The sequence below is a fragment of the Rhinatrema bivittatum genome, chromosome 8 (assembly GCF_901001135.1).
Source record: "Rhinatrema bivittatum chromosome 8, aRhiBiv1.1, whole genome shotgun sequence".
NCBI classification, from domain to species: Eukaryota; Metazoa; Chordata; class Amphibia; order Gymnophiona; family Rhinatrematidae; genus Rhinatrema; species Rhinatrema bivittatum.
In genome coordinates this window covers 256,492,173-256,517,536 of record NC_042622.1, presented here as the reverse complement: position 1 = coordinate 256,517,536, position 25,364 = coordinate 256,492,173, and the positions used below count along the sequence as shown (strand labels likewise).

Genomic DNA, 25,364 nt, shown 5'->3' with positions numbered 1-25,364 from the left:
GCCCACGTGACAAACACACCTCAGATTATATGATGCGAAACTGTGAGCAGGTCTCCTTCAACACCACAGACATTGCGTCCAGCCCAAGCAAAAGACATGTTTCCTTCAATACTGCACACAACACGTCCAGCCTGAGGAAAGGGCAGGTCTCCCTTACACACTGCACACACACTGATTCCAGTCTGAGAGAAATGTAGGTCTCCCTTACAAAAACCATACACATCCTGATTGCAGCCTGACTGAGAGAGGGAGGCAGGTCTCCTCTGAACCTCTCATGCGTGCCAGTAACCAAGAGCTTCCTCTTGCAGAGTGGAGACATGATAAATTCCTTCCTGACCTGTGCGGATCTATTTTTGTATCTATATTTACTTAATTGACAGTGGCTGCTGGTCACAGGAAAAGACCTGACTCACATCCCGCTCCTACTGGTGAGTGAATAAGAGGGGAAGGGAGGAGAGAAAAGATGATGAACAGGGACAAGAGAAGAAGGATGGGCAAGATGAAGAGAGGAGAGGGAGAAAGGGATGGAGGAGGGAGAGGAGAAGGAGGGACTAGATGAAGCAAGGAGAGAGAAGTGAGGAAACAAAGGATGGACAAGGAGGGAGGGAGGTGAAAGAGGGGATAAAGAGGAAGAATGGAGGGTGAGAGAGATGGACATAGATGGATAGGGAAGGAGCATGGATACATTCTCGGAGCAGAACTAATCTCTGGTCCTGACTAATGAGATGCAAATGAGTAGCCAATTATGCAGATTTCCTCCTGCTAGAGTGGAGCACTCACACCTGCAGTGTTTCATTCCCCTCCCCCTCTTCCCTGGCATATTTCCTCTTTTGCTTCATCTCAGTCTCTTCCATTCCCCCCTTCCCTCTCATTCTGAGGGCAGCAGAGTAGAGATGGAAAGACCACGTCATGTATTACTTTGACAACACATGCATAAATTATCAGGCCAAGAAAAATTCCTGAATCTGAGAAAGGCAGAGAGAGAGAGAGAGAGAGCACTACTCCAGATGGCTGATTACTGCCCGGGGCACTAGGCCCAGGGGTGACAATGCGCCTTGTCAGGGGGCAGGGCATCAACACTCCAAGCTGCTGCTCGAGTGGCAGCAACTCCCAGAAGCTGGGGCCAGCTGGCTCTCCTATCTTGAGGGGTCAGGCCCTGATTCCAACCTGCTGTTTAGCCCCAGTGGATACAAATTCCTACACAGGAAACTACACGCTAGCAGAATCCCTCACTCGGTCACATAGTCAGAATACACCCAGACGCTCAGCAAATGCAGAAATATGCAGACAAAAATTGAACTGGAAACCCCTGCAGTGGAACACCTCAGAAAAAGAAACAAAAATACATTTCCTCCTGCGCTATGCAAAATTCAGAAATGTCAGAGATGCTGTAATGAGATTAGTTTGCCTGACAAACTCAAAGTCACCCCAGACAGAATATACAGAGGCATATAGAGAACTGGTTCTGGGTCTGGCCAGCTCAGAACGAGTTAACTTAAAAATGTGCAGGGACACAGAGAACTGACCCTGCCACCTAATCCCCCCCAAACAATTGCTTTCTGCTTACATATCCCTAGGGACCTTCGTTTTTAATTTTTATTTTATATTGTCTGGGAATTCCAATCTTATAACAAAAGATGTCAGTGGAAAAATGACTTTGATATAACACACAGGAGAGAAATCATTTGAAAAGCAATTTTTCCACGGATTTCATTTTTGTTCTAGCATTGACATTCCCAGGCAAAATAAAATAAAAACTGAAAGCGAAGATCCCTACATATCCCCCACGGCTTGCATAATTGCTTTCTGCTTGCAAATGCCCACACAATTGCTCTCCGCTGGTAGAAAGGTAAGGTTACCTCTCCTTATTACGTGCATAAAAGACTGATTCAAGAAGATAAAAAGAAGAGTAGAGATGTATGCTGCTGGACCCCTTTTGCAGTAAGAACTTTGTCATGTAAGGGTTATGTTAACTTACATTATTATTATTGTTATTTTTGTTCCTGCGACCTATATATATATATATAGATATATATATATATATCATTATTGCATTATTATCATACCCAAGCCATACAATAAAACCAATTGTCTGGGATCAATTTGTGGTTATTGTCCCTGAAGGGTGAGCGTGGTGTGATTGCGGAGCCCTTAGATGTCCCCTAAACTGCCTTGTGTGATGTGTCCCGTCAGTAGGCCCTTTCACTCCTGAGAAACTACAAAAACCCATAACAGATGCACATTTCCCAAAGCCAAAATAATGAGCAGGAAAAACTATTTAATCCTGGGGGAAAACAGATGAAACAGCAGATAGAGCAGCAAATTAGGTTGCATCCTGCCACAAGGCCATAAATATAAAACATGAAAAAAGATCATAAGCTAAACATAAAGAACCAATTATTATTCACCATGGGATGACAATCCACATTTACAAAATTATTATTCATTTTTGTGTGAAAAAGCCAAGTCATAAGCTTAAACCTTAACAGATGAAAGAGGCAACCACAATTTTAATCATGGTTAACAGAAAAACCACCCATATTGTGACTTCCAACAACAACAGTGTTCCTCAAATAACCACAAATAATTCATAAATAGTAAATGATCCCTCATTAGTCAAATTTATCATAAATTTCTCCTTCAAAGGTCCTTGGTTTCACCTAACTTTGGCTTCCTCAGGGAGACCAATAATTTGGACCCTATTACAAAAAATATTGAAAATGTAATAACTTATCTTCTAGATGTTTTGTTTATGCAACAGCTCCCAATTTATTTTCAAAATCTTAAAAAAGTTACTCTGGCAAACAGACAAAAAGTACAGCATGGACCAGCACCAGAACCCAGGGATATTGTTGTTATTTCTCATCTCTGTGTTTTTCTCTTATCACTCATAGTACAGATTTTGGCGAGACGCACAGACTGTCAGCTCAATAAAGTGTCTTTAGGCACACAGAGGTGACTAACCTTTCGTAATAAACAGCAAATCCGCTCCACATTTTTCAACCTCTCACGCTAGGAGGAGAGAAAAGAAAAGAGAGGAGGAAACGATGGGATGAGATCTCTCATTTAGTAAAAAGTTCCCACCCATAGAACAGATACAGCATAAACACCGCACGCACTTCATGAGTATTGTAAGAGCTCTTACACCCTTTAGCAACTGGATCTCACAAAAGTAAACTACGGGGCTTATTTACTAAAGAATTATCGTGATCGTTAGGGCCTTATCGCACGTGATAAGGCCCTATCGCATGCCAAAAGGGCCTTTTGGCATGCGATAGGATGTAAATTAGCTGGAGGGGCAGAGTCGGGGCGGGGAGGGGAGGAGTCGGGGCAGGGAGTTGGGAGGAGTTGGCCGCGGCACCACTGCCGGCGATAATGTGAGGAACATTATCGCCGGCGAATAACAACACCTTTTACGGTGTCGCTATTTGTGCGAAAGTCTGCAGCTGGCCCCACTGCGGCCGCCAAAATCGCACCGCCGCGGTGTGAACAGATGCGGCCTTTCGCAGGGGAATTCATCATTCTGCGAAGAAAGATGAATCCAGCCCTATGATAGGAAAAATATGTGCAAAAAAACCCCACTGGCCAATTGTTGCCCAGTTCTTAAATTTATATCTCATACAAACATGCAGGCGCGCTCTCTCTCATACACATGCAGGCACTCACTCTCATTCACATATTCAGGCGCTTTCTCTTATACCAGATGCTTCCTGTTGCTGAGCCTGTAGGCCTTTCTTTGGGCCAAGACCTCCCTTGGGCCGTGCAGAGACCTCCCTCTGGCCGCACTGACATTTCCCTCGGGCCACAATGGGTTGGGATTCATCATGGCCCTACTGACACCTCCCTTGGGCTGCACAGCCCCACCGAGACCTCCCCTGGGCCAAGGGAGGTCTTGGCCCAAAGAAAGGCCTACAGGCTCAGCAACAGGAAGCATCTGGTATAAGAGAAAGTGCCTGAATATGTGAATGAGAGTGAGTGCTTGCATGTGTATGAGAGAGCGCACGCCTACATGTTTGTATGAGAATACCTGCATTTGTGCATGAGAGAGTGAGAGCCTGCATGTGTCCATGAGAGAGAGAGAGAGAGCCTGTATGTATGTATGACAGAGAGAATATGCATGTGTGCGTGAGAGCCTGCATGTGTATGAGAAAGAGAGTGCCTGTGTGTGTGAAGGAGAGAGAGAGAGAGAAAATAGATTGTGTGGCCTTCTTCACAACAATCTCTGGAAAATCAAAAGATGCCAGGAATTTATTTATTTAATAGTATGGAGAGCTGGAGATTTTTTAATTATTTAATTATTTTTTTTATTTTACATTTTGGGGTGTTATTTCATAAGTCTGCTGTTTTGAAATATTTTATTGGTGTTTGGGAAATATTAGAACAAATATATGTGACTTTTTAAATCATTAGGGGCCCAATATTGAAAGATGGCCATTTAGGTAACTTGGCTGGATATAACTTATCCAACTAAATTACATGGTATATTCAGCAGCAGCCTGGCCTTATTGCTGAATATATGCATATATATATTTATACTTAGCTGAATCAGTTATAACCGTCTAACGTAGCTGGTAAACTTATACGGCTAAGACAGAATATTGCTACTTAGTTGCATAAGTTATACGGCTAAGTTGCTCTACCCACTGCCTGCCCACAACTTATGCAGCTAACGTTTTATCCATATAAGGGACTTATGTGGCTAAGCAGCAGTCGCTAAATGTAAGCGATTATTCAGCAGCCACTACTTAATCATATAAGTCTTACTTCTCCGGCTAAGTAGTGCTGAACGCGCTTTGAATATTGGGCCTTCTATGTTTGTCAGCTGCTTTGATATATTCATTCTTTTCATGATTTTAATATTATGAATGATGTCTTATATCTCTTGATTTTAATGCTTGATATTTCGTGATTATGTTTCTGTTTTTCCATTGTTGCACTCCATAATACAGTCGGGCTTGTTGTGGTTACTAGAGCATGCTTGTGAGCTAGACAGAACGAATGAGCCAATGAGCATATGTGTTGTGTTCCGCGTCCGTGGACGGCCATGGGCGTAGCCCCCTAACTCACCCGTGGTGGCAACCCGCCACGGCAGCTCCTAGTATACCCCTGGGCCGGTGCCCGGCGCTCCGGCACAGGTCCCCGGTCTGGCCGCCGGGTGGGGAGCCGTCCCTGCTCCTCCCTCGCGGCGTTCTGCAATCTTTCCTCCGCGGAGAAAATCCAAGATGGCCACCGCCAACTTTAGGCGCGAGGCCGCACCTCCTCCATAGATTTAAAGGGGCCAGTTGAGGGTTGGGATCCTTCATCGGGAACAGATGCCATTCTATGTGTTGGAATACTCCATACATCCGCTCGTCCTGGGCCTTCCCTGGCTTCAGGAGCACGCTCCTCAGTTTAACTGGAAGTATTGCAGCTATCTCGCTGGGGGCCGAATTGTCATGGCAATTGCTTCCAATCAGTGACTCCAGTTTCCTGTTCCATTGCCTCCACCAGTCTTCAGGGCCTGCCGGTCCCCTATGCCTCGTATGCAGAGGTTTTTTCAAAGCAAAAGGCCAAGATACTTCTTCCTCATCGATCGTTCAATTGCGCCATCAACCTCCTCCCTGGCACTGAGCCTCCTAGCGGATGCACCTATGCCCTCTCGCCTGCGGAGACGCAGGCCATGACAGAGTACATCAAAGAAAACCTGGAGAGGGGCTTCATTCGGAAATTACCGTCCCCAGCAGGGGCTGGGTTCTTCTTCGTCGGAAAGAAGGACGGAAGCCTTCGCCCTTGCATTGACTACTGGGGCCTGAATGCTATAAAGGTCAAGGACCGTTACCCCTTGCCCCTCATCTCCGAGCTCTTCGATCGGCTGCAAGGTGCGAGGATCTTCTCCAAGTTGTATTTCCGAGGGGCTTACAACCTGATCCGTATCAAGGAGGGTGATGAATGGAAGACGGCCTTCAACACCTGAGACGGCCACTATGAGTATTTAGTGATGCCGTTCGGGCTCTGTAATGCTCCGGCGGTGTTCCAGAATACTATGAACGAGATACTCCGTGATCTCTTATATCAGTGCATGGTAGTGTACCTGGACAACATTTTGATATTCTTGGACTCTCTGGCCACTCATCGTCAGCACGTAAGAACATAAGAACATAAGAAATTGCCATGCTGGGTCAGACCAAGGGTCCATCAAGCCCAGCATCCTGTTTCCAACAGAGGCCAAAACCAGGCCACAAGAACCTGGCAATTACCCAAACACTAAGAAGATCCCATGCTACTGATGCAATTAATAGCAGTGGCTATTCCCTAAGTAAAATTGATTAATAGCCATTAATGGACTTCTCCTCCAAGAACTTATCCAAACCTTTTTTGAACCCAGCTACACTAACTGCACTAACCACATCCTCTGGCAACAAATTCCAGAGCTTTATTGTGCGTTGAGTGAAAAAGAATTTTCTCCGATTAGTCTTAAATGTGCTACTTGCTAACTTCATAGAATGCCCCCTAGTCCTTCTATTATTCGAAAGTGAATGATCTTAAAGACCTCTATCATATCCCCCCTCAGCCGTCTCTTCTCCAAGCTGAACAGCCCTAATCTCTTCAGCCTATCCTCATAGGGAAGCTGTTCCATCCCCTTTATCATTTTGGTTGCCCTTCTATGTACCTTCTCCATCGCAACTATATCTTTTTTGAGATGCGGTGACCAGAATTGTACACAGTATTCAAGGTGTGGTCTCACCATGGAGCGATATAGAGGCATTATGACATTTTCCGTTCTATTAACCATTCCCTTCCTAATAATTCCTAACATTCGTCGTCCAAGTATTGCAACGACTCCGAGAAGACAGACTCTATGCGAAACTTGAAAAGTGCCTTTTTGAGCAGGAGTCCCTTCCCTTCCTGGGGTACATCGTCTCCAGCGAGGGTTTCCGTATGGACCCCCAGAAGCTGAAGACCATTCGGGAATGGCCACAGCCGTCCGGATTAAAGGCACTTCAATGGTTCCTGGGCTTCGCTAATTATTACCGATCATTCATACCTCACTATGCGACCATCGTTGCCCCGATGACAGCCCTGACCCAGAAAGGCGCGGATCCCAAGAACTGGCCTCCGGGAGTGGAGGCCGCCTTTCGTCGCCTCAAGGAGGCATTTCTACAACAACCATGCCTTCGGCATCCAGATCCGCAGCGGCCAATTGTCATCGAAGTGGACGCGTCCTCAGAAGGCGTAGGGGCCGTTTTGAGCCAGACTTCTGAAAGTCATAAGTTAAGCCCGTGTGCCTTCCTCTCCCGCCAGTTCTCTCCGGCAGAACGGAACTACGCCATAGGCAACAAGGAACTCTTAGCTATAAAAGTAGCCTTAGAAGAGTGACGCCCTTGGCTAGAGGGGGCACAACACCAGTTTACGGTCTACACAGACCATAAAAACCTTGAGTACCTGCATCGACTCAATCCTTGACAGGCACGTTGGGCGTTATTTTCACCCGTTTCAACTTTGTCCTGCGCTATCGCCCTACTGGGAAGAATCTCAAGGCAGATGCCTTGTCACGAGTTTTCAAGACCACCGAGAACCCTGATGACCCTCAGTTTATCATCGAGCCATCACGGGTCCTACTGGCCGCCACCACAACCATCCCTCCTGGGAAAACTCTGGTACCGCCACACCTGCGGAAACAAGTCCTGGCGTGGGCTCATGACTCCCGTTGCTCTGGCCATCCAGGGCAATCCTGGACCTTACAGACCCTGCGCAGATACTACTGGTGGCCGAAGGTCAATAAAGATGTCCGAGCTTACGTAGAGTCCTCCCAGTCATGTGCTCGCCATAAGAGGATCCCCGGTTCGACCCCAGGCTTGCTTCAGCCTTTACCTGCACCCTCGGAACCATGGACCCATTTGGCGACCGACTTTGTGGTCGATCTGCCATTATCCAGTGGCAACACGGTCATATGGGTGGTCGTCAACTGGTTTAGTAAAATGGCACACTTTGTGCCACTCCCAGGATTGCCATACGCACCACAGCTGGCCCAGCTGTTCGTCCAGCACATCTTCAGGCTACATGGCCTACCAAGAAGTATCCTTTCGGATCGAGGGCCTCAATTCACTGCCAGGTTTTGGAGGGCCCTCTGCCAAAAGTTCGACGTTACCTTGGACTATACATCTGCTTACCAATCGCAGACCAATGGTCTTGCGAAGAGAACGAACCAAACCTTAAAGCATTTTCTCCGTATTTACGTCAACGAGAAACAGGATGATTGGGCTAGCCTGCTACCCTGGGCAGAATTTGCACTCAATTCTCATCTCTCCACAGCTACCGGATCCTCGCCAATTCAGATAGTGTATGGGAAGCAGCCACGCCCGCCGCTGCCAGTTCCCATTTCGGTTACGTCCCCGGTAGCCCAACTCTCTGCAGACGAGTTACACTGCCTGTGGATCTCCACACGACGTGCGCTGATCAAAGCCAGTCAGGCAGCAAAAAGGTATGCCGATCAGCGAAGAAGACCATATCCGCCCCTCAGGCCGGGCCAAAAGGTATGGCTGAGCACACAGTTCATCCACCTGAAGCTGCCATCAGTGCGACTGGCCCCGCGATTTATTGGGCCGTTTCCCATCATTTGACAGGTTGGTGCCGTCTCGTATCAGCTCAGTCTTCCGCCTTCCCTCAAGATACACAACACGTTCCATGTTTCCTTCTTGAAGCCTCTGGTGTTATCATGGCCTTCCAGCACGCCTCCGACTCCCCAACCTATTGCCTCCGAAAATGACCTCACCTATCAAGTCCGAGAGGTCTTGGACGTGAGAAAGCATAGGAAGAAATGGGAGTACCTGTTAGCGTGGGAGGGGTTCGGTCCCGAGGAAAACACCTGGGAGCCATTGGCCAAATCTTAGACCGGAGCTTGCTTGAGCAATTCCACAGAGACCATCCGACTAAACCCAGGCCTCCGGGGAGGTGCCCTAAAGAGGGGAGTATTGTTGTGTTCTGCGCCCGTGGACGGCCACGGGCGCAGCCCCCTACCTCACCCACGGTGGCGACCCGCCGCGGCAGCTCCTAGTATACACCTGGGCCGGTGCCCGTCACTCCAGCGCAGGTCCCCGGTCTGGCCGCCGGGTGGGGAGCCGTCTCTGCTCCTCCCTCGCGGTGTTCTGCAGTCTTTCCTCCACGGAGGAAATCCAAGATGGCCGCCACCATCTTTAGGCGCGAGGCCGTGCCTCCTCCATAGATTTAAAGGGGCCAGGCCCCTTAACTACTCACAGCTGTTTCTAATGGGCCAGAGTAGAGGAAGTATAAAGGGAAGCTTCCTCTGCCCATTCCTTGACTTGGCAACGTCCCACATAGTTAGGTCTGCTTGCTTTGGTGAGTTCTTGTACTTCGGATCCTTGTTCCTGTCTTGTCTTGGTGTTCCTGGTTCCTGACTTTGGATCGGCTAACGGTGATTCCTGGTGTGTGACTTCGGACTGGCAAGTGGTGATTCCTGGTGTGTGACTTCGGACTGGCAAGTGGTGATCTCTTGGTATACGACCTCGGACTGGTAAGCGACGACCCTCTGGCACGTGACCTCGGACTTCTTCTGGACCATCGTCTTCAAGGGCCCACCTAAGTCCCAGCGGCCCGGGGGACCGCGGGCTTCCAGGGGTGAAGCTCCAGTTAGCCCTTGCACCGAACTCTCGACACTTTGACCTCTCAAAGGTCCACCTAAGTCCCAGCAGTTCGGGTCCCTACGGGCTCCTCCTGGGGGGACCGCGGACTTCCAGAGGCGAAGACTCTGTTCTTCTCCTTGACGTCACGACTCTTCATCTGCTTCCACAGTCGCCTCAGTCTCCAGTGCCGAGGGTCAGCTGGTCGCATCTTCTGTTCTGCCTCGCCACCCGATGGGAGAACCTACGGATCGTCCTCCTAAGGTACACCATCCTCCCGTCGGCCCAAGGGTTCACAAGCCTAAGCATAACAATATGTTTGAGCAAGAGGACTATTTAAGCCAGTGGGCATTTGTGTGAGTATAAAAGAGAGCGAATGAGTCAGTGAGCTTGTGTGTGAGCATGAATATGAGAGAGAAAGTGAACCAGTGAGCATGTCTGTGAACAAGAGCATGAGTGTGTGACACAGTGAGCATGTCTGTAAGAGAGAGCATGTGAGCCAGTGAGCATGTACGAGAGACAGATTGTGATCTAGTGAGCATGTGTGAGAGAGAGAATATAAGAGAGTTTGTGTGAGAATGAACATGTGTGTTAGAGAGAGAACAAAGCTGTGCATATCTCCCACCCCTTACTTATCCATGACAATCTCAGGTTGACTGGAATCTAAAAGTTCCCAGATATGGAGAGCAGGCGATTTATTTTAGCTTTAATTTTAATTGAGTGTTTGCTGTGTCTGCTATTTTGAAATATTTTATCAATGTTTGGGAAATTAAAAAAACAATGTTATATGTTTGTAATCAGTGGATGCTCTTTTCATCAGCTGTTTTGATGACTGATGCTTTATATTTCTTGATGATATTATTTGATGTTTAGTGAGGAATATTTGTTTTCCATTCCATACAGGTTGTCTTGTTGTGGTTTCAAGTTCAGTTTTTGTCTGCATGTTTCTATTTATACTTTATTATCACTTCATCTTGTATTTGGTGAGTATCTGTCTGTGTTCTACATGTGTGATTAAGGTGAGGTGTTCTGCTAAGCAGACTTGTAGGGTGGCCCCAACTGATTTGCATGGATGGAATGGGGTTCAACAGCTTTGTTTACTCACTGCTTGTTGTGCTGGAGGTGGACCCTTGGCCTGGTGCAGGATTGGAACGGCCCTCTGGTCGGACCCAGAGAGCGCCTGCCACCAGGAGGCGGAGCACAGGAGGAGACAGAGGCTAGCTGAAGCTTCGCCAATAGCAACCCAGAGTTTCCACAGGTTGAGCCCTTGGGAACCCGGGCCGCCTGGTCTTAGGTGGGCCTCGCAGGGTCTCCTAGAGAGGAAGCGCAGGGGAGGGCCCACCATGAACAAGGGTGTGCGGTCAATGTCCAAGCAAGAATGTCCAGAGGTTGCAGGAGGCCAGAATAGAGTGTCTGAGTTGATAGCGAGGATCAAGGCCAGAGTATCAATCCAGAATGGTCAGCCGAAGCAGGGGTCTCTACCTGTAGTCAGTCCGGGCGTAGTCAGGCAAAGGTCAAGTTCCAGGCAGCGGTCAGACATGGTCAGTGGACAAGCAGAGGTCAGTTCCAGGCAGCGGTCAGATGTGGTCAGTGGACAGGCAGAAGTCAGTACCTTGAGATCAGTCCGAATGGAATGGAGAGACAAAGGAACAGGAGTCGCTGGAACAGGCAAACTAGAATACACCGGAGTTTACGACTCGATTGCCAAGGCCATGAGCTAGTGGCTGAGCCCTGCTATTTATAGAGGGCTCAGTTGACGTCAGAATCAGGCGCCGCCTGTGAGTTTCCCGTACTTGGCCCTTTAAAGTCGGGAGAGCTCCGCGCGTGCGGGCAAGGGGGTGGGGCAGATGCCAACGCTGAGGAGGACTCCGAGCCCCGGCACGAGAAGCGCCACGAGGTGGAAGGCCCCGATGGGCCTGGGGATGCTCGTGGATGCCGCAGAAGAGCAGCGCTGGGATTGAGAGAGGAGCTGGTAGACGGGCGGGCCAGGTGAGCAGGCCTGGTCATGGCAACAATGCGGCCGGGATGCGCAACAGTACCCCCCCTTCTAGGCCTCCCCCTTACCGGCCTGGGCTTCTCAGGATGGGTCCAGTGGAACTCAGCGAGGAGGTCCTTGTCATAGATGTGGTGGGAGGGCTCCCAGGAGTTCTCCTCCAGCCAGAAGCCCTCCCATGACAGGAGGTACTCCCAATGGCCTCTATGGCACCAGACATCCAGGACCTCTTTTACTTGGAGGATGTCCTCAGGTTCAGCAGCAAGTTGTGTAGGATTAGGAGGCCTTCAAGAGGGCCAGGACAAGACTAATGGCTTCAATAGGAATATGTGAAATGTGTTGTGGATTCCCATGGAGGCGGGAAGTTGCAGCTGGTAGGTAACCACTCATATGCATTGGATGATCGGGAACGGTCCGATGAACCTGGGAGCCAGTCGATGTGAAGGAAGACATAGTCTGATGTGTTTAGTGCTCAGCCAGACTTTCTGGCCGGGACGGAACAGGGGTGCGGTGCGACGATGAACGTCCGTGAAGCATTTGGCTTTCTCGGCAGCCTGACCCAGTCTCTTCTTGACCTGGTTCCAAAGACGGCGAATCGTCTGTGCCTTAGACTGGGCAGGAGGCAAGGGCATGGAAAGCGGCACTGGTAAAGGCAGGCATGGCTGGCAACCGAATACTACTGAGAAGGGTGAGATGTCAGTAGCAGAGGCGACATGGGTATTGTGGGATAACTCGGCCCAAGGCAAGAGGTCAGTCCAGTTATCCTGCTGATCATTGGCGTAGGATCTTAAGAATGTCTTCAGGGAGCAATTTGTCCTCTTGGCTTGGCCATTCACTTGAGGGTGGTAGGCTGATGTCAGATTCAAGGTAATATCAAACCTTTTACAAAGGGACTTCCAGTATTTGGCAGCGAATTGCGGTCCACGATCTGAAACGATCTCTCTGCGTAATCCGTGTAAGTGGAATACATTGTTTAGGAAGAGTTTTGCCAGTTCAGGAGCTGAGGGGAGACTCTGTAGTGGAACGAAATGGGCCATTTTTGAAAAGCGTTCGATAATAACCCAAATAACCATGTTGCCCTTTGATGGGGGCAGATCGACGATGAAGTCAGTAGAGATGCTTGACCAGGGTTCGGTGGGAGCCAGAAGAGGTTGAAGGAGTCCCCATGGACGGCCAGTCGGGGGGTTTTGCTGTGCACAGATGGAGCAGGAGTCCACATAACTGCAGGAGTCTTTTACCATACTAGGCCACCAATAATGTCTTCTTAACATCTCGAGGGTCCAAGCCCGGCCAGGATGGCCGGCCAACTTTGAGTCATGGGCCCAGCGGAGAATGTGCTCCCGAAGACGGCGTGGGACCACCATCTTCCCAGCTGGTACCGTGTTGGTAACGGCAAGGGATATGCAAGCTGGGTCAATGATGTGCCTAGGAGTTTCGGGCGTATCTACTGGCTCAAGAGAGCGAGAGAGCGCATCCGCTCGGGTGTTCTTAGCTGCTGGACGGTAGCAAAGTTCAAAGTTGAAGCGTTCAAAGAACAGGGCCCAGCGGGCCTGTCTAGGATTCAAAAGCTGGGCTTACTTTAAGTGTTCGAGGTTCTTGTGGTCTGTAAATATTGTGAACTTATGCTGTGCTCCTGCTAACCAGGGGTGCCATTCCTGAAGGGCCAATTTCACAGCTAAGAGTTCACGGTCTCCAATCGTGTAGTTTTGCTCTGTGGCAGAAAAATTGTGAGTAGAAGGAGCAGGGTACTAGGACCCCCTTGGAGGAATTTTGGCTCAGGACCACCCCTGCTCCAATGGAGGAGGCGATAACTTTGACGATGAAGGGGCGGTTGGGATCTGGATGACGTAGACATGGTCCGTGCAGAAAGCCTCTTTCAAGGCGTTGGAAAGCAGATTGAGCCTTGAGACTCCAAACTTGAAAGTTACTACCTTTCCTAGTTATGGCCGTGAGTGGAGCAGCTAGCGTGGAGTAGTTAGCGATGAAGTTTCTGTAATACTTTGTAAATCCAAGGAATCTTTGTAAGGCGCGGAGGCCTACTGGCAGGGGCCAATCTCAAATACCTTGGAGTTTCTCAGGGTCCATGGTGAAGCCACGATTGGAAATGATGTAGCCCAGGAATGGAAGGCGGGTCTGTTCGAAAATACACTTCTCTAATTTTGTGTAGAGGTGATTGTCTATGAGGCGTTGGATGACTGTTTGAACACGTGAGCGGTGGGACTTCAGGTCTCTGGAAAAGAGCAGTATATCGTCCAGATATACCACGACAAATGAGTATAGTAGATCCCAGAAGATCTCATTCATCAAACACTGAAAGACCGCAGGGGCGTTACAAAGTCCTAAAGGCATTACTACGTACTCGAAGTGGCTATCCCTCATATTGAAGGCGGTCTTCCAGATGTCCTCTGGCTGGATTCGTACAAGATTGCATGCCCCTCAGAGATCTAACTTTATAAAGATCTGAGGTCCTTGTAGGCGATCAAATAGTTTGCTAATGAGTGGCAGAGAGTAACGATCCTTTCGGTAGTCTATGCAAGGACGTAAACGGCCATCTTTCTTCTTCACGAAGAAGAATCCGGCTCCTGCCGGGGAATTGGAGGGTCTTATGAATCCTTTATTCAGATTCTCTTTAATGTACTCTGACACTGCTTGGGATTCCGGAAGCAAGAGGGGGTAGATTCTGCCCTTGGGAGGCATGGTACCCGATAGGAGCTCAATGGGACAATTGAATTCTCGGAGTGGAGGCAGGATGTCAGCATTCTGTTTAGAGAACACATCTTTGAAGTCAGAATATGGAGCAGGTAACCCTGTAAGGGTTGTAGAGTTCAGAACGGTAACCGCTGGGGACACCTGTCGCAGACAGTGGTTCTGGCACTGGGGTCCCCACTGAATTAACTGCAGGGATTGCCAGTCGAAGTGGGGTGCATGTACCTGGAGCCAAGGAAGTCCTAGGATTACTGGATGCATGGAATGCTTCAAGACGAACAGAGAAATTTCCTCTTCATGGAGGGTTCCTTTGATGAGGCGGAAGGCCACGGTGCGATGAGTAATGCGTCCGGGGAGGTGCTCTATCTGGATTGATACAATGCGGAGAGGTACTTCCAGAGATTGAGGTAGAATCTGGAGTAGTGTGACGATGTCATCCAGAATAAAATTGCCACTCGCCCCAGTGTCCACGAGGGCGGTAGTGGCAAAGGAGGGTGATTCCCTAAAGAGGGTCACAGGGAGTAATAATTGGAGGCCAGTAACAGTAGCGCCCAAGCTCGGGACCCCCGCCAGGCTCGGGATCTGCAGTTTCCCGGACGTACGGGGCAGGATTGCAGGAGGTGTCCGGAACCACCACAATATAGGCAAAGGCCTTGTTTCTTACGTCAGAGGTGCTCTTCAGGGGATAAATGCCCGCAATTAATCTGCATCGGTTCCTCTGGTGATGGAGGAGGTGCTGGTAAGGCCTTCAACTGGGGTCTCATAGCACAAGCTGGGCGTAAGGCAGGAGGCTGGAGGACCTTTACCTCCTGATGTCACTGTCGTAGGCGATGGTCAATCTTGCCAACCAGGGAAATCAGGTCTTCAAGAGATGTGGGAATCTCACGAGCAGCCAGCTCGTCCTTGAGGGCAGGAGACAGGTCCTCTAGATAGATTGCCCATAGGCAGTCCTCTTGCCACCCCAGTTCTGTGGCTAGTGTTCTGAATTCTACCGTGAATTCGGTGAGCGAATGCGAGCCTTGACGGAGGTGGAGAAGATGGTGACCCGCAACCACCTGTCGGCCGGGATCCTCGAAGATCAGCTTGAAAACGGAAATGAAGTGGGAGAGATGGTGGAGGATAGCATCAAAACGCTCCCAAAGTGGAGAAGCCCATGCCAGGTCTTTCCCTTCAAGGTGTGAGAGAATGAAGGTGATCTTGGTGGTTTCCTTTGGAAACAGCGAAGGCTGCAGTGCGAATTGCATAAAACATTGGTTGATGAAGCCTTGGCAGAGGCGCGGATCCCCACTGAAACAAGGTGGAGCTAGGAGGGCCAATGATGCCCGCAGGGGCAGGAGCCAGACCTCCTGAATTGGCCATAACAGAATCCTCTAGTTGAGACCGTAGTTTCTCCACAGATGAAGCTAATGCTTCCAGGGTTCGCTGTTGTTCTCGGACATGAGCAGTTAGGCCAGGGATGGCCTGCAAGGCGGGAGACTCCGCCGAGTCCATGGCCTTGGCAACCTGGAGGTGGACCCTTGGCCTGGTGCAGGATTGGTACGGCCCTCTGGTTGGACCCAGAGAGCGCCTTCCACCAGGAGGCGGAGCACAGGAGGAGACAGAAGCTAGCTGGAGCTTCGCCAATAGCAACCCGGGGTTTCCACAGGTTGAGCCCTTGGTTACCCGGGCCGCCTGGTCTTAGGTGGACCTCGCAGGGACACTGCTGGTCTGGAGTATGCTCTATTTCTTAGTTATTTAGGAAAAATGTTAAATTTATTTTGGAGATATTTGGGCTTAATTCTGGCGGGTTTCAGAGTCAACGTGGCATGTTGATGCACGTGCTGCAGAGAAAGTGCACAAGGGAGTAAGATACCCATTGGGCAGGTTTTGAAAAAATACCCTGGGCTGATATTTCCTGCAATCCGCCCCTGACGATATTCATTTCATATCTATCACCTCCAGGGCATCATGGGAGTCTAGAGCTGCTGAAAACTAACATGGACACCTCTCGTGCTCCTCACATGGTTAAATTGGTCCGTTAAATTGGTTTTTAAGCATTATTAATATTTATTTTTTGAATGAAACATCAGCAAATTATCAAAGCAGCCCAAAGACCTACACAGTTGCTGCATGGGAGGGGCTTTCAATTGGCTCTAAGCGAAAGGGACAGGTGAATAGACTGACCTTAGCTTCCTTGCGTGCATGGATCTTCAGCTCTGATTTCACTAAGACAACCTTGACGCATCCACTAAGGGAAACCCTGGGATGTGTGCCACATGGTAGCATCAAAGCTTTCCTGACCAACATGTCATGCATGGTGAGCAGTTTGCAATCTTACGGACCAACTGCGCTAACCTCCTCCTACTGCACAGCTATGGTTGATCCTCATCACTGTGGGCCTTTGGCATGCACAACATCACCAGGATGAACAAAGTTGCCTTTTGGGGGGGGGAGGGTCTTGTTCCCAAAAGGTTGCAGTGCTGTATGAGATCTTAAGATGGGGAGAGGAAGTAAGTCTTGTGAGATAAAATCCTTACCCTTTTGTTGAGGTTACAACCCCCACTAAACCCCAAAATGAGAAATGAGGATCTGCCCTGGAGGCCACTCCCCAAATCTACACACAGTTTACGGAAAGACATGGACAGAGCTCTCAGCAGACAGACGCTGACACACAAGTTACTTACTGCCCGTGCTGGGTTCCCCTGCTCGATGGGGTTTTTTAAGTCTGTCCGCAACTCGTCAAAGGCGATGATCTGTGGAATGAAAAAAGAGAAGAGGCCTGTGAGATGTTAATACCTAAGCACCTCTTAAGATCAATAACTGCTGGGGCAGTTACTAGAGGTCAACCTCACCCTGGTCTGATTTTGTGTCATTGCATCAATGGAATTGTAGTTCCAATTATACAGATCCAAGCATGTGGTGGGGAAAAAAATCTTCCCACAGAAAATCTAAACAAGTGAACAATAAGAAAGACACATTTTTTTTTGTCTATTCACCCCACTCATTCCCTACAGCATCCTGGAAACACCACAGAGTGACCACAAAAATCAAAGTTTGGGACATCAGGGGTTTTTTTCTGCGGCTGTGATTATTGTACAATGGCTGGAAGAATTTAAAAAACATACACATCCCGCACTTTGGGATCCAGTTACACTCTGCAGGAGGCATTGTGTGGGTGTAAAAATAAAGCAAGTTTTAAAAAGCAGAGGAGGCAGGCATGCACTGAGAGTCACATGGAAGGGTAAGGAAGATCTCAGACATAATGGGGGCAGGCATCCCTTTTATTATCAAAGGGTGTCATCTGGGAGAGGAGGGGAGTAGGAGGTTTAGGATGGTGAACATAGATGTAGTTTCACTCCAAAAACAGCAAAACCACAAAACTGTGAATCCAAAGATATGTAATTATACCAAGCAAACAATCAGGCCGATACAGTACTGTAAGCCTGGGTTTGGACACGCGTTTTCGACGCGCTAGCTTTACCCCTTATACAATAAGGGGTAATAGCCCATCGAAAACGCGCGGCCAACCCCCCCGAAACTAATAGCGCCCGCAACATGCAAATGCATGTTGATGGCGCTATTAGTTGGGGCCTCTGACTTAATATCATAGCAATATTAAGTCAGAGGCCCCAAAAGTAAAAAAAAATTAAAAAAAAAAAATTAAAAATCTGCCCGCTGCCCGCTTGTCGGAAGACGGACGCTCAATTTAGCCGGCGTCCGTTTTCCGAACCCGTGGCTGTCAGCGGGCTCGAGAACCGACACCGGCAAAATTGAGCGTTGGCTGTCAAACCCGCTCTCAGCCGCCGCTCCTGTCAAAAAGGAAGCGCTAGGTACGCGCTAGTGTCCCTAGCGCCTCTTTTTACCATGGGCCCTCATTTCCATCTTCTTCCCCCCTGAATCCTGCTCTCGCGCGACTTTTACTGAATCGGCCTGCTAGTCAGGTAAATACTTGCAGAGGAACTGTATGACTTATTACAAATTCATGAGGGCATGGTACAGGTGATTAGGAAGATATTAGATACCCAGGGAGAGGACAAAAAGAACTGAATAATAAACAGGAGCCTCATGATGTTTTTCTGGAGGGGCCTGGGGGTAGAGAGATGCAATAAGAGCCAGAGGAGAAATGAAGGGAGGGAGAAGGAAAGAGAAATTGGTTCATACATTAAACACAGGATAGCGAGGAGAGGAGGAGCAGCATAAAGGAGAGAGAGAGAGAGCCTCCAACTTGTAAAGCCTTGAGGTTAGAGGGCATGGAATTTGGAGAAGGAAGAGTGAAGGGGGCTCTGTTCATGCCATTCCTGGTTTTACCCTTATTAAGTATGATAGCCATGAAAATACTAAAAATACCAAAAGAGGTGTCAATAAAATGCAGAAAGCTTGGGGCTGAAAACACCAGAGACTCCAGTAGAATGCAGAAAGTGTTGAGGCTGCAAATACCAGAGGAGACTTCAGCAGAATGCAGAGAGCTCTGGGGATGCACATACCAGAGGAGACTCCAGCAAAATACAGAGAGGGCTGGGGTTGAAAATACCAGAGGAGACTCCAGCAAAATAGAGAGGGCTGGGGCTGAAAATACCAGAGGAGACTCCAGCAAAATAAAGAGAGCACTGGGTCTGAAAATATCAGAGGAGACTCCAGCAAAATACAGAGAGTGCTGGGTCTGAAAATACCAGAGGAGACTCCAGCAAAATACAGAGAGTCCTGGGTCTGAAAATACCAGAGGATATTCCAGCAAAATACAGAGTCCTGGGTCTGAAAATACCAGAGGAGATTCCAGCAAAATACAGAGTGCTAGGGCTGAAAATAACAGAGGAGACTCCAGCAAAATACAGAGAGCGCTGGTGCTGAAAATACTAGAGGAAACTCCAGAAAAATGCAGAGAGCGTTGGGCTGTAAATACCAGAGGAGACTCCAGCACAATGCAGAGAGCGCTGGGGCTGAAAATACCAGAGGCGACTCCAGCAGATTGCAGAGAGCGCTGGGGCTGAAAATAACAGAGGAGACTCCAGCACAATGCAGAGAGCGCTGGGGCTGAAAATACCAGAGGTGACTCCAGCAGAATGCAGAGAGCGTGGAACTGAAAATAACAGAGGAAACTCCAGCAATTGCAGAGAGTGCAGGGGCTGAAAATACCAGAGGATACTTTAATAAAATGCAGAAAGCACAAGGACTGAAAATGCCCAATTTCTCTCTAGGAATTGCAGATATTCAGCTTTCCAGCAGTGCACTGGCCTTTCCAAATTTGTCCAAGCATTCAAAATTTTCCATCTTTCTACTTGGGAGAAGTGTGATGTGTTGTCCCCTCCTGCAATCACATCTTGTCTCTCCCCTGTCCACTCCACCCTACCCTACCCTATCATATCCCATCCTAGTGACTTCAGGAGTCAAGACCACCTTGCAAAGATTTCATGGGGTTTGTCATCATCACCATGCAAATGTTTCATGGGACTTTCACATAGCTATTTGATGGGCTGATCAATTCTTGTCTTCCACCTGCTTAATTAGTGTAACATGTTTTAAACAGATGCCTTAATTACACCCTGTAGACAAGACATACTCCCCTCTACCCCTTTTTTCTTTTTCTTTTCTATTTTATTCCTTCATTATGCCTCTCATCCACTTTCCTTCACCCCCACCCATGTCCTCTTATCAATACCCTACTTCTGCTTTAGAGTTTGGAGAATGATTGGACTGAAAAGAAACAGAGCTTGACACAAGATTCTTTGTACAGGGATTTATCTCCATTCTGCCCCCATCACAAAGAACTGTATTCCCATGCAGACACCATCAAATAGGAATTTATGTCAGTCCTGCCACCATAACATAGGAACTTATCCCGATCCTACCATCAGATATGAATTTATCCTCATTGTCTACCATCTTCATGCGGGAATTTATCCTCATGCTACCACCATCAGATGGAATTTTATCTCTATCCTACCATTGTCACAGAGATTTATACCTATGGTGTCACCATCTCATCAAAAATTATCATCATCCTTCCTATATCATAGAGACATAAAAAGTCACATACAGAGAGTCAGTTATAGAGCTGGGAATTAGAAGTGAAAAAGAAAGAAAAAATGACTTTCCCCAGGGTCACATACAAAAGGTCCGTACCAGAGGTGGGGATTAGAGCTGAGATTCATGGAAGTAAGTTGAATGAAAGATCTCCCAGCTCACACCTTACTCTTCCTCCATTCAGTTGCAGACCTGTCACTTGGTTCATTTCAATTACAAATAATTTTTCATCTCTCTGAGAAAAATGGCGGGGGGAAAAAATCTGGTGAACATGTTCAGGCTTACGGAGGGGAAAAGAAAGAGGGCTATGACTCTGTCTTAGGGGATCCTCAGGCTCTCCTCTCTCTCTCCCCTGCCGCCTCCTCCTGAGATGTCATCAGGAGAGTACTCCCCTTCACCAGCACAAGATTCTATGGCCCCCTCTCCTGCCTCAGCCTTACAATCTGTTCCTAGGAATGCTTGCTGGATTTGCTCCTGTTGCCTAGTGATAAGCAGACACAATGCATAATTACATCTTTGGATTTTCTATTGTACCTTTTTCCATCTTTCTCCTCTCCCTGTGAGGCCTCTAACCTTCCTGCTTCCCTCCCCTGCTGAAATCTCTCTTCTGATTCCTTCCCATCCAGCTCTCATCAAGGACCCTTCCCCTATAAGGCCTCTGATCATCCACAGGTACTTCCAAACAAATATATGCACACACCCAGTGTCTCAGATACAGACACTGTTGCACACCACATCCATGCACAGGGACTCCAAAGCTCCAGTACAACGTCTTTGGATAATTCTTACACTGCACTAATAAAAGACATCACAGCCAAAAATAACACAAATTGTGTGTGCTCTTTCTCGCTCCCACACACACACACACAAAAAGAACCTGTCACGGAGTCACTAAGAAAGTTGTCTGTCATACCAGACATATCCTATCCTTTCTCTTTCATAAAATATTAATGCAGGTTGGGGAGATGAAGGGGTGAAAGGGTCCTTTCCAAGAATTACACAGGGATAACAGGACAGAAAGATGGAGAGGGAAGGGGTGAAAGGATTTCCTGCAGCTGTGATGAGTCCTGTCAGAGACAGATGTGATTCATCCTTAGATAAGGAGGCAGGAAGACCCCAGTCACTCATCTGTGTGGACCTCGGGTAAGTGAATAGACAGACAGATGGCGACTGAAGAACAGAAAGACAGGAGGAGGAGAAAGAGAGAGAGGAACAGCAAGTCAGTGGATGAGGGAGACAGAACAAAAGAGATCCACGTATACCACCCTTCCTCTATTCCTCTCTCCCTGGGATCAGCTGGTACCCAAAGGCCCCTCTTTGTAAACAGATGCAGTTGCCATGGAAACTAGCACCAGACTCCCATTGCTACAGCCAGCAATAGAGACCGCCTGGAGAGAGGGGGAATGTCACCTAGCTTCATGGAATATAAATCATATAAATCACATAAATAAATACATAACCTCCCTCCCTCACCTAGAAAAAGTCTTTCATAAAGCAAAGAGAGAATCAGTGACGGGGAAGGAGGGGGGGTTGGATATGCGAGCAATCTGTAGAGCAATGGGAGATATACACAGCACACATCCATTCACCAAACACACATCAATACTTATCTCTGCCCATTTGTTACAGAGACCTCCTCCCACAGCCACACATGAATCTCCTGCTCCCCTACCCGCAGGATGGTTTAAGGGTAAAAACAGCTCGTGAAATATTGCTCCCAAGACTCTTTCTGTCTTTGGGGTGAGTGTGTGGGTGGGAAGGCTTTCTTCTTTTCCCTCTGCGTAGCTCCCCTGTCAGTACTCAGCACAATGACCCTGCCTCAAGCTTAGCTTTGCAACTTTTGTCTGAATATTTCTATCTGTTGCTTTATTGACTTGACAAAGGGGGAAAGTAAGAGAAGAGGGATAGAGAACAAGGGATGACAGGGGAGATAGGTAAGGAGTAGAGACAGGGAAAAGCATGGGTTGAGCGAGGCAGGGAGAAGAAAAGATAAGAGATAGGGGAAATAGAGGCACAAAGCAGAGGGAAGGGGGATAGAGCAAGGAAGAAGAAGGAAGAAGGAAGAAGGAAGGAGATAAAGAACAGGGGGTGCAGGGGTTGGGGATTCAAATCAGAGAGCTGGAAGAAGGGAGAAGAGGCAGACAAGAGGACAGAGAGAGTGGGAGAGGGAGAAGGGTGAATGGGAGGACAGAGGGGTGCAGGGGAGAGGAATGGGGAGCAGAGGTGGGGTGGCAGAATGGGAGGATAGAGAGAAAAAGGTATAGTGGTGTTGGGGGTAAAGAATGGGAGCAGAGGTGGTGTAGGAGAGAGACAGAAGGGGTGAATGGGAGGACAGAGAGAGCAGGGGTACAGGGATGAGGGATGGGGTGGAGAGCGGGGCGAGTACTCACATGCCAGATGATAAAGAAGATGAGGGACGCACAGAGGACCAGCGTGAGCATGTAGCAGAAGGCAGCGAAAGTGAAGGCCATGGTGTGTCCAGGGGAGGGAGAGGAGGAACCGGGGGAGGGGGAGACCCTCTGAAGTCCCTGCAATCCACGCAGGGCCACGTCCAGGACCAGCAGCCAAAAAAAAAATATAAAAATACGCACCTAAAGCCGTGAGTGCCCCCACTCCAAAACCTCCAGACTCTGCCCTCACCCCAGGCACTGTGAGCAGCAAAGACTCTCAGATGTCAGGCAATCGGATCCAGCCTCCCAACTGCCCTCTTCTCACTTACTTTCATAGATCTGTCAGGTCACCCACAACCCCCCTTCTCCACCTCTTCCCTTCAAGCTTCTCTCATAAGTCCCTCTGTGCTTCACCATGGAGCCCTCCCCCCTTCACACCCGCTGTCGTGGAGTTGGGGATAGATGGGGGGTGAGGTGGGGATGATTCCTGCCTTGCTATCCAGAAAAAAATCCCAGCCCAAAGCAGACAAATAAAAAAACTATTATTTTGGCATGAGGGGGAGCACTAGGATGCCCCCCCCCCTATACTCCTGCCCCGTAACCTCAACACCCCCACCCCATTACATCTGCTGCCTGGGTTGCTTTTTTTTCTTTAAGAGGGGAAGAGGGCTGTAGGGGGAGATGCTGATCACAGTTCTCTCTCTGCTTCAGAGCTTAGGATCGCTCCCCTCTCTTTCTCCCCCCTTCATCCTCCTCGGCTGCTCACAGTGGAGCTGACTGCTGCATCCACCACTCCTGTCTCTCAAAAGCTCCAAGCCTTGGGAAGGAGGAGCCATCGAAAATAAAGGGGTAAAATTATGTGAGGGGAGGGAGGGAGCCAGGAACAGAAAGGAGGGAAAGAGAGAAAGTGTGGTGGAAAGAGAAGAGAGGAGACATGGAAGATAAAAAGGAGGAGAGAAGGAGAAAGGAAGAGAAGAATGGAAGGACAGAAAAGGAGGGAGATAAGACAGAATGTGACAGAGACAGCCAGGGAGCAGCTCTGACTCTCAGGAATCGAACAGCATCAATGTTCCTATGAAAAGGCAACACTTCAAATATTATACCAGAGCCTAGGACACCCATACACCTCCTATTGAGAAAACTGAACAAGCCAGACTGCTACAGAGACTACCTGCTCACAAAATACCTCACCTAGGCCACATTAGAACAGGGGTGGGCAAACCTTTTAAAGCTGGGGCCACAATGCTGGTTCTCATTTGTGACAGGGGTTGAGGGGGTCCCTTCTTGCAGCTGCTTGAGTAGGGCTGGGCGGGCCCTTGGAGCTCCTCTTCATTTTTTGCCATAGGAGAGGGGGAGGAGGAGAAGGCAATCTGCAGTGTGTGCCATGAGCAGTATGGTCGGTGGCATCAGAGGCAGGGATATGGCAGTGCTGTGGTGAAGCGTCCCGGTGGTGGTTGCAGGCTGGACCCCCCTCATCCCTCCCACACACACACACACCTTGGCAGCACAACATGTACTGATGCAGGAGGCCACCGTAGGATGAGGGCAGTAGGGGAGCTGCCGTCGCTACCAGCAACTAGATTCACCTGAGCCTGGCCCCAGCTTCCCTCTGCAGCAGGCTAGGGAGAGAAACATGGGAGTGCTGGTGTGTGATCAGGAAGAGGATACTGGGTTTCTGCTGTCCTGAACCCAGAACCCTGAGCAGTATAGACCTGGAGCTGCAGTGGCACCGGTGAGTGCAATCCCTTCCTTTTCTATCTAGATGCATGTAACAGCAGGCCATTTAGGAAGACAGCACTTCCGTGTGTCCACAGGTCGTAAATGACAGAGTTCCAGCACAAGTTAGGCAGGCCGCATTGGACAAGATGTTGGGCTGGTTCTGGCCCACGAGCCATAGTTTGTCTACCCGTGCACTAGAACACAGGCAGTCTGTCGCCAAATTCAGAATGAGGAACCACAAATTAGAAATTTAAATATTCAGACAAAAACTGAACTAGAAACCCCAAGAAGCCACACTCTGCCTGCAGTGCAATGCTGGAAAACAGAATCAGAAATGCATTTCCTTCTGCACTGCAACATACAAAAAGAGCAGAAATGTAGTTTCCAAAGCTGAAAGAGAAAATCAAAGTTTTCCCATACAAGATTGAACAGGAAAAACTCTTGTCTAATCCTGGGAGAAACAGCAGCTAGAACAGCAGGCCTGAAATGTAACCTGACCAGAGACATCACGGACCAGCACCAAAACCTGCCATTGGTCTTTGGTATTGTGCTTTCTCTGCTTTGTAATTCTGTCCTTTTACGACTTATGTAACACTTTGCCAATACAGCTGAATCAGACAGACATTAGTATACAGATGCCATAGTATGAGGCATGATAAATATTTATAGTGACATCGTCTATAATAAATATTCTATGCTTCTTGCGTTAGTATCAGTGTATTGAGATGGTATGGTAAATATTTTATTATGGAATTGATGTTAGTGGTTATGGAGTGATGGTGGTGGGCATTATTATCCTCCTGATTGGGGGAGGGGCGGGGAAAACAGGGCCCTATCATTAGCTGAAGTCAGTCCTTGGCTTTCTGCCTCTGCCTGCTTATAAGTTACATAGTTCTATAGAAGGTAGCAGTAGAGCACATTCCAATATACTGCCGTCAA

At 48.6% G+C, this 25,364-nt stretch overlaps 1 protein-coding gene across 3 annotated transcripts in view; it reads right to left on the bottom strand.

Moving 5' to 3' along the window:
• The window catches only part of LOC115098212 (ras-related protein Rab-1A-like), a 139,310-nt gene that overhangs the window by 79,963 nt on the left and 33,983 nt on the right, over positions 1 to 25,364 (bottom strand). For all 3 annotated transcript variants that reach the window (XM_029614650.1, XM_029614648.1, XM_029614649.1), the window contains exons 5-6: positions 16,980 to 17,048; positions 2,965 to 3,012 (exon numbers count right to left, since the gene is read on the bottom strand). In XM_029614650.1, the coding sequence (XP_029470510.1) occupies positions 2,965 to 3,012; positions 16,980 to 17,048 (117 nt within the window). The remainder of the gene's footprint in view (positions 1 to 2,964; positions 3,013 to 16,979; positions 17,049 to 25,364) is intronic.